At 34.4% G+C, this 12126-nt stretch overlaps 2 protein-coding genes and 3 pseudogenes across 5 annotated transcripts; 3 read left to right on the top strand and 2 right to left on the bottom strand.

The window, feature by feature from the left end:
* Positions 1–262: 262 nt before the first annotated feature.
* Positions 263–781, top strand: AT3G43123 (annotated as a pseudogene; the record flags this gene model as incomplete). Its single annotated transcript has 1 exon — positions 263–781.
* Positions 782–3124: 2343 nt separating this feature from the next.
* Positions 3125–5066, bottom strand: AT3G43120 (SAUR-like auxin-responsive protein family). Its single transcript, NM_114180.3, has 3 exons — positions 4905–5066; positions 4017–4509; positions 3125–3830 (listed from the first exon to the last, which is right to left on the bottom strand). The coding sequence occupies exons 2-3, from the start codon at positions 4468–4470 to the stop codon at positions 3802–3804; spliced, it is 483 nt and encodes a 160-aa protein (NP_189898.1). The 5' UTR covers positions 4471–4509; positions 4905–5066; the 3' UTR covers positions 3125–3801.
* A 1526-nt stretch (positions 5067–6592) lies between these two features.
* AT3G43110 (uncharacterized protein) lies at positions 6593–7593 on the top strand. The gene has a single exon (NM_114179.4). It carries the CDS (start codon positions 6829–6831, stop codon positions 7402–7404), a length of 576 nt encoding a protein of 191 aa, NP_189897.1. The 5' UTR covers positions 6593–6828; the 3' UTR covers positions 7405–7593.
* A 350-nt stretch (positions 7594–7943) lies between these two features.
* AT3G43100 lies at positions 7944–9223 on the bottom strand (annotated as a pseudogene; the record flags this gene model as incomplete). Its single annotated transcript has 6 exons — positions 7944–8028; positions 8141–8225; positions 8298–8422; positions 8512–8608; positions 8703–8967; positions 9071–9223.
* Positions 9224–10419: 1196 nt separating this feature from the next.
* Positions 10420–11820, top strand: AT3G43095 (annotated as a pseudogene; the record flags this gene model as incomplete). The annotated part of the gene is made up of 1 exon: positions 10420–11820.
* Between the last annotated feature and the right edge of the window lie 306 nt (positions 11821–12126).

Here is a 12126-nt window from a genome sequence, read left to right as displayed (position 1 = left end):
TGTTTAAGATTAGGTCAGATCCCTTCTGTATTCATTGGCCCTAATGCTTATTTCACTCAGTTCAGTTTGAGATTCGATCCAAGGTATTCAAGCGTCCAAAAGACGTTCAAATGGATGTCTGATCTACGAAATCCAAAGATTTGTAGATTCTAGCCCAAGATATTGGATGTTTAGACTGCTTATTGACTTTGATAAATTGTTGCTTAAAGCCTGCTTTGCTATGTTTCATCAACGAGAGTTGAGATTAGGAATTGGTAAAGTTATGAGGTTCTCTGTCACTATAGTGATTTGATCTGGTTTTGAATCTATCGTCTAGGGTATTCGGGGTAAGCAACAACAGGTGGTGTATTACGAAATGGAGCTGGTACTTGGTGTGGAGGGTTTGCGGTTAACATTGGTTGATGCTCGGCACCGTTGGCGGAGTTGTGGTGGTGTATTATGGGTTATATATAGCTTGGGAGAATCGTTTCAAGAGGGTTCACCTGGAAGTTAACTCAGAATTGGTGGTAGGGTTTCTCAAGACAACGATAGATGCTTTGCATCCGCTATCCTTCCTTGTACGATTGTTCAATGGTTTTATCTCAAAAAACTGGATTGTTTGGATTTGTCACGTGTATAGGGAAGCTAACCGTCTTGTAGACAAGTTAGCCAACTATGTTTTTTCTTTGCCATTAGGTTTTCATTCTTTGAAGGTTGTTCCTGTTGATTGTGTTACTGTGCTAAGAGATTATGCGCTTGGGTCCACGCGACCAAGGCAAGCGCCCATATAGTTTTTCTTTGAAGTTTCATAATAAATTTTTGGGAAATTTTCTTCCGTTGATCTACTAAAAGAAAAATAGGCTTTGCCAACATGAGAGTAATCATAGTCACATTATGTGATGGGCCAATGGATGGAATTAGAGCTGAGATTGCAAAAGGATATAAGAATTGATAAGTGCGCCCAAGAAAATATCTAGAAAGAGAAAAATCATTGGAGAGAAGTTTTATTGAGATTATTCTCACTAATGAAGACTGAGGATAAATGCAATATAGCTTTCCGTGGAAGCAACAAAAAGTTTGGCAAGAATATCAATGGGAATTTCCTTAGCTTAATTGAAATATTTGGAGATTTATCCAGTGATCAAGGAGCACATCAACGGTATCAAAGAGAAGAAAAAAAACTAAATATCATTTTCTCAGCCACAAGATTCAGACTGAATTGATAGCAATGTTGGGATCAGAAGTTAAGTTTCAGATTAAGAAGATTCAAGAGGCAACACATTTTTCAGTTATTCTGGACTGTAGTCCTGATGTTAGTCACAAGGAGCAAATGTCCCTTTTCATTCGATGTGTGGATGTTTCTACGGATTCAACTCAGGTATCATAATATTTCATTCACTTTTTGGAAGTTGTTGATAAAGTAGGAAAAGGGTTGTTTGATCAACTTTGTGATACATTGGTGTATCTTAACTTGGATATTGATGATGTGTGAGACTGTGAGGACAAGGCTATGATATTAATGGCTCAAATATGAACGGGCAAAATAAAGGAGTACAAAAAAGAATGCTTGTTGTTAATGTACGAGCGTTATATACGCAATGTGGTTGCCATAATCTGAATTTGGCTATTTGTGATATGGCTAAATCATCTACAAAAGCGATTGGGTTTTTTCGGATCATTCAAAGTTCATATTATTTATTTTCGCCTTCTACAACAAGGAGTGTTATATACAAGAATATGGTAGGAAGTCCAACACTTAAACTTTTTTCAGATACTCGTTGGGAAAGTCATCCCGAAAGCGTTAAAGCTATAGATTTCTAAGCTCCAAAAATTTGTGATGCTTTGTTTTCTTGGTTGATAACATTGATGATCCTAAATTGCAGAGAGATGTGGTGTGTCTTGTGATAAGTAAAACTTATGGAATAGAATGATATGAGTTTCTATTTGGTATTGTTATATGGTATGAGATTTTGGTTGCCGTGAATATGGTGAGCAAGACTTTTCAAAGTGAAGATATAGATATTGTTGCAACAATTACTCAACTAAAAGGGTTAGTCTCTTTCTTTCAAAAGTATAGAGAAACAGGTTTTGAAGTAGCAAAAGTTGAAGTCACAAAAAAAGATGTTGTTATGGATATCAAACTCATTTTCCATGTGGAAAGGAAGCGCGTAAATAAAAGAAGAACCTATTCTGATGAAGAGCAAAGACAAGTTGATGATGAAACTGTAATTCTGAGCGACTAGGAGAAGTTTAGAATCGAGTATTTCATCAAAATCATGGATCAAACTCTAGTTTCTCTTAAAACAAGGTCAGACCAATTTTAAGAGTATGAAAAAACTTTTGCTTTTTTGTTTGATCTAAGAAAATAGAACTCAATAAACGATGAGAGCTTAAAGAATTTATGTACCAATCTTGAAGTGTCTCTTAAGCATGGAGCACATTCAGATATTGATGGAAATGATTTATTCTTCGATATTAAGGTATTTCGAGAAGTTCTACCAGAATATATCAAAACGACTGCTGAGGTATTTTTGAAGAGGTTGAAGGACTGTTATCCCAATACATGGATTGCATAAGAATTATGCTCATAATTCTGATATCAGTCGCCTCGGTAGAAAGAAGCTTTTCAAAGCTAGAGTTGATCAAGTCTTACTTGCGATCAACAACATCACAAAATACGCTAAAATGTTTGGCTATGTTATGGATTGAAAAAGACATGGTTAAACACCTTGACTACGAAATTTTGATGAATGGCTTTGCGGAACAAAAAACAACAAAGAGTATCTTCAAGAGAAAGTTTAAATAAGATAGTCGTTTTTGCTGTTTATTTGTCATAACGATTTTGTTTTTGGTAAAGTTAATTGTGGTATTATTTTATATAGAGTCTCCGATTTTTTATTTCGTATTTGGTCACGAATATTATAGGATCATAGCTGAGTATAATCGAAAAATCTAAACAAAAATAGAAAGTGAGACATAGAACAGTTTGTCTTCGTACCATTAATATTTCACTTCATTTTGTCTAATGACTGGATTTTTTTTAAAACAAAATCCAAAAGATATTTGCCCTATTTGTTACACTATTATTAATTATTTCAAAATATTAGAATGACACGATGTCATTAACATAATAACAACGTAAATTTACATCAAACAAAAAATATATTCCGAAGTTAACAATTCAATACAAATTAAACAATTCTAAAAATATGGGCAGCGGTTTTTTGAGTCGGGTTTAGGATAGAGTTATATGGTAGGACGGGTTTGAGTCGATATTAATACAAAAAGATATATCAAGGATGATATCCTAGAATTGACAATAAAAATACAATTATATAATCTCAAACACTAAACAAAAACAAAACAAATACAATTTCAAATTTGTTCTTTTTGTAACAAAAAAATTAACTCGCAGTTTACTACAGATTATATCCTAATTAGTTTAGTGAAACTATTTATAAGTGGTGGATTTTAATTAGGTCTATCTCTCATACATCATAATCTATTTTCGATATTACCAGAAATGTACGGTTGGGTTTTCACATCCATAGTGAGTCCATGATAGATTGGCAATAAAACCATATGTACTCACATCGAGTCTTTAACCATCAATTCCACCACATTCAAAACAAATCACCTCTACTCTTCCTTTTAGAAAAAAAAACAACGGGGAAGTAGAAGAGGAAGAAAAATAGTCAGAAAAATACAAAGAGAAACTGATTTTACAATTACCATTGGGAGTGTCATCAACCCTAATACGAGTTTAAAGGGGGATGGTAATAAAAGAGGAAAAGAAGAGTTTATATTAGTATGTGTTATTATTTACTCTTCCGTTTCTACTGGATCTTCAGCTGCAAAGAAAAAAACATTCTATAAGATCTCAAGTCTCCCCAAAACCATTAGAAATTGTATTCAAGATTCACTCTTATCATCATAACTCATAACAATATGCATTTGAATCTAATTGTAATCTTACATTGTTGATTTATCCATATCCAAATTATATATTACTATGCGAAAGAAGAAGAGGTTATTACCCGAGGTGTCATCTTTAGGATGGTTCTCAATGCACTTAAGTAAGTACTTGAAAGTCTCAACTTCACAAGGAATGGTTAACGCACCGCTGTGATCAAATCCATACTCTTCCTCAGCCTTCTCAAGCAAGACCTTGAACAAAGAATGGCTAAGAAAGTTTGTGGGTATGATAAATCTCCGGAGCTCGGGTCCAACATAAACCGCCAAATATCCTTTAGGGACATCAGGCGGTGGCTCAGGGCTTTGGCAAGTAGTTTCCTCGTCCGAGTCACAAGTCTTCAAATCCAATAGCCTCTTGTTGATAACCGGTGAAATGATAGCTGTGTGTTTTCTAGCTCCCAACTCTCCATCATCTGACTTTGAACCTATTGTGACAGTTTGCCATTTTTGAAGAATCTCCTTTAGTCTCACAATCTGCTTGATCCCGGTTAACTTTGCCGCGTTGTTTTCATCCATTTTCTCCTTTTAAGGATATAAAATATCTACCCAGGCAAGCTGTGTTATATAATAACAGAAACACTTGATCAAATCAGAGCAAGATACATATGTTAATAACTTTTGAACCAAGTCAAGTTCTCAAGACTTTAGGGTTTTTGCAGCTTGCGCTTTAGATATTAGTTAGACAAAACAACTTGATTGAACATGTTTCTATTTTTGCAACAAATTTTATGAACTAGGACACACATTTAGAAACAACAAAGCCAAAACAATATTTGTCCTTAGATTTCATGCAAAGAACCAAAACATTTCCCCTATGTTTTCTTGTACATTTTTCTCCATTTTCATTTATTGTCACACCAAGATCCAAATCCGTCAATAAAAATTGTTAACAAGAGAATGCAAAATCAATTAATGATAATTATCAATCGCCATTTGTGACTATTACATACCAGAAAAGGAAACAGAAATGAAGCGCTCTTAGACACGAAGAGGAAACGCCATGCAGAAAAAAAGTTAGAAGCTCCGGAAGATTTTTTTTTTTTTCAAAAGGATTTTTGGTTTTGATGATGACGAGAGAAAATTCAAGTAACAAGAACTAGCAAAACAAAATCAAAATTAAAGTTCTAATTTTAAAATAATTTTCTTATTTTGGATTCGTAATTTCGTTGATTTTCTTTGGATAACAGAAACTTTTCTTGGCCTTCCCGTCACTGTCGCATGTAACTGTTTCTAATTCTAGATTATAGAAAATAATCAAATGATCCTGTTACTCTTAATATATTATCCCCTATAAATTTTTGTTAACAATTAATTGGAAGAAAGTAACCCACCGAATTAAGGATAATTAAATTGCATCCAACGTGAGGTGCACTAAAAATGTGTTTCCAATCAGTAATTTTTATGAATCTCATCGATATGGATTCATTCAATTTAGGGATACGAATCCAATATGCATAACTCTTAATTACAATAAATGTTTTTAGCGAAGTCTATAGATGTGGAGTCTTTTCATCTCTTTTCTAAACACTATCATGCCAAATTGGTCATATCTTGAGACTTCTTTATTTTTTGCATGGTTAATTAGATTAAGTGATAGTTTGACGTCCAAAAAAGACCACATATTTTTCTCGTATCATCTAGATATATAATCTTGCAAAAGAGAACAAAATTTATTTCATAGTGGCATAGTGCAATGTTTGATCGATGTCGCTGATAAAGGACTAAAGGTCATCAGTAGATACTATACGAACATCGGAACATATCTTATCAACCATGAAGTGCAATGTGAGTGAGTATACATGACGGCTGCTAAATCAAAATTTCCTGGCTAATTTCAACAACCATTGCGACTAATATTTAGATACTCTATTTTCTTTACGATATGTCTTACCTTGAACTTCATTATATATTCCAAAATAAAATAATTCTTACCGAAGAACACCAATGATGTGTTCACCTCCTTTTGTGTCACGTATAAGCCATTATATATTTGTTTCTTTCATTTTTTTTTTGTTTCATTCATTATAATAACCAATCAAATAATTCTTACCAATGAACAATCTTATATCTTAATTACATTTTTTTCTCAACTCCTTTCGTTCTGAGATTTTGTTATATTTTCCGTCCACACAAACTTTTTCTACTCATTGTCCAAGCAAAAACCACACAAATAATTCTCTACTTAAAAACAAAAACTTTTGGCAAAAAATTATAATAATATCAAGACTGTATTTCCGTTGTTTTCTCTTGAGTACAAATTACAGACGATCAGTTTTTAATTTGGTGATTCTTTTTTTTGTCGTCATTTATTACTTAAACAATAATGAATTACTGTACTCCGATAAGAAAAAGGATAATTTTTCTATTCCTTAAAAAAAAGGAGATAATAGTCGTTTCTTGCGAAGTTGAGATTGGTAATGAATGCTAAGTTTAAGATAATTAAGTAGAAAAAACTAAAGCATTGCATGCAGTGAGATCCAGACACAACCAATAAACTTAAACCACGTGTCTTATTTCATAAACACTTGGCAAAAACCAGCCGGCAAAACATGAAGGAATATACGACAGTGTCAGGAGTTCAGTTTCTCACCAAACACGTGTCAGAAAACTAAAAAAATACAATTAAGAATCAGATTTTGGGCATTATTAGGGCATCTTTCTTCACTACAAGCATCTTCGGTCTTGATCCTCAGCATCTATGAAAGATCCACCGTTCAACTTGTCAAGATCCAATGGCTCACCATCTATCTCTCTTCAGATCCATCCAACGGCTAAGATTCAATCTCTCCCCATACTAATCCTCTCTTTCTTTCTCCCTTTATATAACCACTGATTCAATCTTCTTCGTTAGGATATAATAAAAACATTTCAGAAATGGCGACTTTGGATTCTCCGTTAGAGGTTTTGGCTTTCGACTACGTTAACTTCGTCTTTAACAATCTTTGGACATGGATCGCCGTCGTGACGGCCGCCGTTAGTTTCTGGCGGATCCGAGCCACTACCACTACCACCACCAGCGGAGGTGGTAGAGACAATGGCTTAATAGATGAATCTTTTCTTGAGCCACCAAAACCACAAGCGACAAAGGCTGCTCTCCTTATGGAGACGAAACCTCCTAGAGTCAAGGTAACGGAGACTGAGGATTGGAGTTTGTTGTTGTGTAAGGACGGAGTAACGAAGGGGAAGCTAACCGTGTACTACGAAGAAGAGATTGACGGAGAGAGAGAAGAAGATGACGGAGAGACAACGGCCGTTAAGTATGGAGGAGGTGAGAGTGGAGAATGGTGGGAGAGATGGGAGAGAGTGGTGAAGATGAGAAATGGAGATGAAGGTTGGTACCGTTACGTGGATTTAACGGTGATTAACGGAAATGTTGTGAGGTTGTGGGATGCTAACCGTGTACGTAACGGTGGTTGGGTTAGTGTGCAACGTAAGGAGTGTTATGGTTGAGACATGTTGGGGACAAGTATAATTTTCTAATTTAAGCATATGATTATTCATTGAACCTTTTTGGTTTAAAGACTATTTTTGTTGAATTAAAGTTGTAATGTGTATATATATTTTAGTGATATAACTATGATCATTGTTGAATAAAGAAGAACAAATTCCCTTTCATGTTTTTTTTTTTTGTTTTTGATTATAGTTTTCAACTAGATCACTATCCATGTTACGCACGGTATTTTTGGTTTAATCAATAATCAAATCTCAGTTCTGTGTGTTCCACAAAAACTCTATTTTATTTTTATTATCTTTAAACATGTATTTGTTTATCATGTATTATTAGTACCAACTAAATATATTTAGTCTGGTCAAACTATATTTTGTTTACTATATGTAGTTTCCTCGGTTTGTAGCATGAAAAATATATGTCTATAGTTGGTATGTACGTTTGGGTACGTAATTGTATATTTTGTATATGTAGTTTTCGTGTATGTCATTAACATGTAAATGAATTATAAATTTTGACAAATAATAATTAGAAAATGTCTTTATTTATATGCTGAGATTGTTTGCCTTGGATAATCACCATCGTCATCCCCAGTTCTTGGTGCATAGAGCCTCTTATGAAAAGATCTAGAACTTCCCAAAGTTAACCCATCAGTTGGTATGTTATATATCAAGAAAAAATACTTTGCTTAATATTATGTAGAAACAAATATATTTAGTGACAAATAAATACAATTACCTTTGCTTAAAAAGAGCCAACTCAGCCAACGTGGGATCCACGAAGACTTGTGAAACATCAAAAGAATTGGAAACACTCCTACTATCTGTTTTAAAAATATAAGGTCGTGTTTTTTAAAATAGTATAGATATGTAGTAACACATAACAATATAATTACCGTTGTAGAGATTAATCTTCGCAAATCGGATTAAACAAACAACAATACCATCGGTTGACTCTTGGCAAGCTTGGTCAACAATCTCAGCATACTTCCCCCAAAGTGTACATGCCAAGCGAGTGTCACTAAATATGAAAAGAATAAATTTATTAATAAAAAGTAAAAAAACAACAAACTTTAAATAAGAATTAATATGAATATAGATTGTTTGTACTGCTGATCTTTCAAATGGAAATCGATTTTTTTGGTGGGCTTGTTGTTAGCGTTAAGATCTTGGATTTCAGACCGATCGACAACCTGACCCATTACATCTGTATAGACAAATAGAATAAATCTATGAATATAATGACTACATAAGAGATAATGCATGTATGTTCAAAAATAAAATGAAAACTTGAATCTAACCGTGCAAGATATTTGAGTTAGCGGATCCAGAGAGGATCACATCAAACTTAGCAAGTGAGAGGAACAAAGCATCAGAAACAGAATCACATGGAGAGACCGTGGTTTTGAAAACAAAACCAATCTTGTATTTCAAGTCAGAAATACGATACTTGCCACTTGTAGGATTTAGAGTGATTGTCGTAATGATCTTCCAAACACCCTCGGTTAAGCACCTTTCAAACTTCTTGATCTGCTCTCTTCTCACAGCAGCATACATCTTATCACCCTATATGACAAAAATAATTTTAAATAATAATTAGTAAAGGAAAATGATGCTTGAACACACTATAAGGTTTACGAAAATATAAAGTTGAAACTATAATACGTACAGCTTCATCAACCAAAATCATTTCGATGGATTCACCAGCCTTTACAGAATATTGCCTCCAAACATGAAGCAATTTAACCTGAATACGCCAAGCGTTCTTGTAAGGTTTTAGTGATTTCAAGGGAGTGAATGGAAGAGGATTGGCGAGCATCATTTTTAAAAATGAATTTGGAAATGAAACTATGTGAGTGTAAACTGAGTGAGTAGATTGAAATGAGGCGTCCGATATTTATAAGAATGAGTGGTTAGGTCAAAACAATATGCGCAAAAACTATTATCCTTGGAATTCAAGGTTATTCCATATCAAAAATCCGAAAAATTATAAGAAAATATTTATCATTTTCCGTAAAAGTAGGTATGAATATCGGATATACTTATAAAAAATGTAAGATATCACGTTTCATATATAGAATTATGGAGAAATGTAAAATAATTCCAAAAGAAAATGGCAAAGAAATATTAGATGTGCTATAATTATGGAGAAAATATAAGATAATTCCAAAATAAGATCCAAACGAAATATTATATGTGTTATAATTATGGAAAAAATGTAAGATAATTCCAAAAGAAGATCCAAACGAAATATTGTTTCATGGATAATTATGGAGAAGTGATATATACTTAATTGTTAACGAAGATACGCAAGATATTGAATGAAATTAATACGATTAGTTTCTTGAAATATAGTCGGATGAATTTATGCATGAAACTACAAAATCGGACAGCTTGAAATAAATCTATTCAACGGCCAGGATTAAAAGGAGAATCTCATTTTTTTTAAACAGGATAAAAAGAAGCGCGTGTTTTTTTTTGGGAAATACGAAATCGAACGGATACAAACAATTCAATTCAATGGCCAAGATTAGAGGCGAGTACCCATTAGTTTCAAACCGGGTAAAATGATCCGCGTGTTTTTTTAAGCGAAATCGAACGGATAAAAACAATTCAATTGAATGGCCAAGATTATAACGTATAACCCAAAAGTTGTAAACCCGGGTCAAAATGATCCGCGTATTTTTTAAGTGAAGGCGAGAGATCGAACGGACACAAACACTTCAATCGAATGGCCAAGATTATAACGTATGACCCAAAAATTGTAAACCCGGGTCAAAAGGATCCGCGTGTTTTTTAAGTGAAGGCGAGAAATCGAACGGACACAAACAATTCAATCGAATGGCCAAGATTATAACGTAAGTTAAGTGATTCTCAGTTAAAGGTAATTTTTTCTATGACATTAACATTTTAAACATATGATTTTAAGGTAAAAATTTTTTTAACTGAGAATCACTTAACGTACGTCTCAAATAATAGTATAGATTGAAGAATCGAATATGCAGGCCATGCACACTCATGTCATGAATTTACATATGTAAAATCAACATTTTCTTTTTCTGGATTTACGTAGTCTTAACATTATATTACAAAGAATATAAGAATATCAAATCTGGTTTTAGCACTAAAGTATGGAGTGATAATTGGATCTCAACCATCCCGTCCCGTCCCGCGAAAGATAACGATGGTTTGTTCCCCTCATCTATATGTCAATCATCTGATAGATTTTGATACAAAAGAGTGGAAAGTGAACCTGATTCAAGAACTTACAGCACCGAGCGATATTCCCCTTATCCTAGGTCTAAAACCGAGTAGAAGCTTTCAAGTCGATGATTATTACTCGACCTACACTAAATCAGGGCACTATACGATGAGATCAGGTTATATCATAGCAAGAAAAGCATCACGAAAGAGTATGAAGTCTCAGTGCCAAGTACGACGAGCCTGAAAAAAAAAGTTTGGAAGTTGAAAACGGCTAGGAAGATTAAACACTTCTTGTGGCAAGCCCTAGTGGCCTGCCTAGAGTCTTCTAGTAGACTTGTAGACCGCCAATGTGGTTCATATCGAACTTGCATGACATGTGGTGAAGAGGAAGAATCGTTAAATCACCTTCTATTTGAATGCCCACCTGCAATGCAGGTCTAGGCACTCTCAAATATGCCAACCAATTAATCCGGGTTTTTTCCCGAGTAGATCTCTGTTCGCCAACTTTGATTTCCTTCTTTGGACAGCAAAATAGACAGGAGTGACTACGGACACTTCGGAAACATTTCCATTGATTTTCTACTATATTTGGAAAGCCAAAAATGATAAAGTCTTTAATAACAAAGATATCCTTCCTCCATATACCTTGCAGCTTGCAACCGCGGAACTATTAATTGGAAGATGGTGCAAATCCTTGAACAAATAGTGGAAAATGATGAAGTGTTGGCCTTGGAGACTCAAGTTCCCCCCCCCCCCCCCACCACCCCCACCCCCCAATAAGGGAGGGACAATTCTTGTGCCAATTCGATGCCTTGTGGGTAGCATACAGTAACACTTACGGGGTTGGCTTTATTCTTAATCAAATAGCCGATTACTAGGATCAAGAGGTAAGTCCAGAGTGTTATCTCCTGTTCATGCAGAATTGGAGTCCCTATTATGTGCAATGGATTATGCGATTCATAATGGCTTTGATTCCAGTTATTTTGCGACAGATTGCACCGAACTTTTAAAAATTGTCGAAGAAGAAGATCTATGGCCAGTATTTGCAACAGACATAGATTCTTTTAATCTTTTTCATAATAGATTTTGATGTTTTGCGATATCACATATACCTAGGAAGTTAAATATTTGAGCTGACACTCTTGCAAAAGGGGCTCGCTCTCGAGATGTTAATTTTTCCAATGTAAACTTCCAGGTTCCGGGGTGGTTGGCTCTTAAAGCCCATCTTTTATGGAGTATTTTGCGGTCCAAACAAAATATATATATAAGGGGAGAAAAAAGAGAGAATGAAACCATTAAATTTCACAAGCTTGCTATGGGCTATCCAATCAGAGACTCGAGTATCATGAAATCAGAATTAAAATTCTCTATCATTTATTCAAACCACTCATCAAATACTTGTAAATCTAAGGCTGTGAATGACAACATTAAAGAAGTGCGGTTTTCAGAACTTTATTAAAAACGCTTTCAAATCACTAATCACAGTTTCCCATTTACGCGCACAGTTTTCTATACCTCACA

This window comes from Arabidopsis thaliana, chromosome 3 (genome assembly GCF_000001735.4).
Source record: "Arabidopsis thaliana chromosome 3, partial sequence".
NCBI lineage: Eukaryota > Viridiplantae > Streptophyta > Magnoliopsida > Brassicales > Brassicaceae > Arabidopsis > Arabidopsis thaliana.
Note: the sequence above shows the minus strand (reverse complement) of the source record. Positions and strands in the feature narration are given on the sequence as shown.

Excerpts from the sequence above, each read along its gene's own strand:
- AT3G43120 (NM_114180.3), bottom strand. The coding sequence starts at position 4,470 with ATGGATGAAAACAACGCGGCAAAGTTAACCGGGATCAAGCAGATTGTG. Across the intron at positions 3,831-4,016 it reads TCCTAAAGATGACACCTCGG|CTGAAGATCCAGTAGAAACG; the intron begins GTAATAACCTCT and ends TTTTCTTTGCAG.
- AT3G43110 (NM_114179.4), top strand. The coding sequence starts at position 6,829 with ATGGCGACTTTGGATTCTCCGTTAGAGGTTTTGGCTTTCGACTACGTT.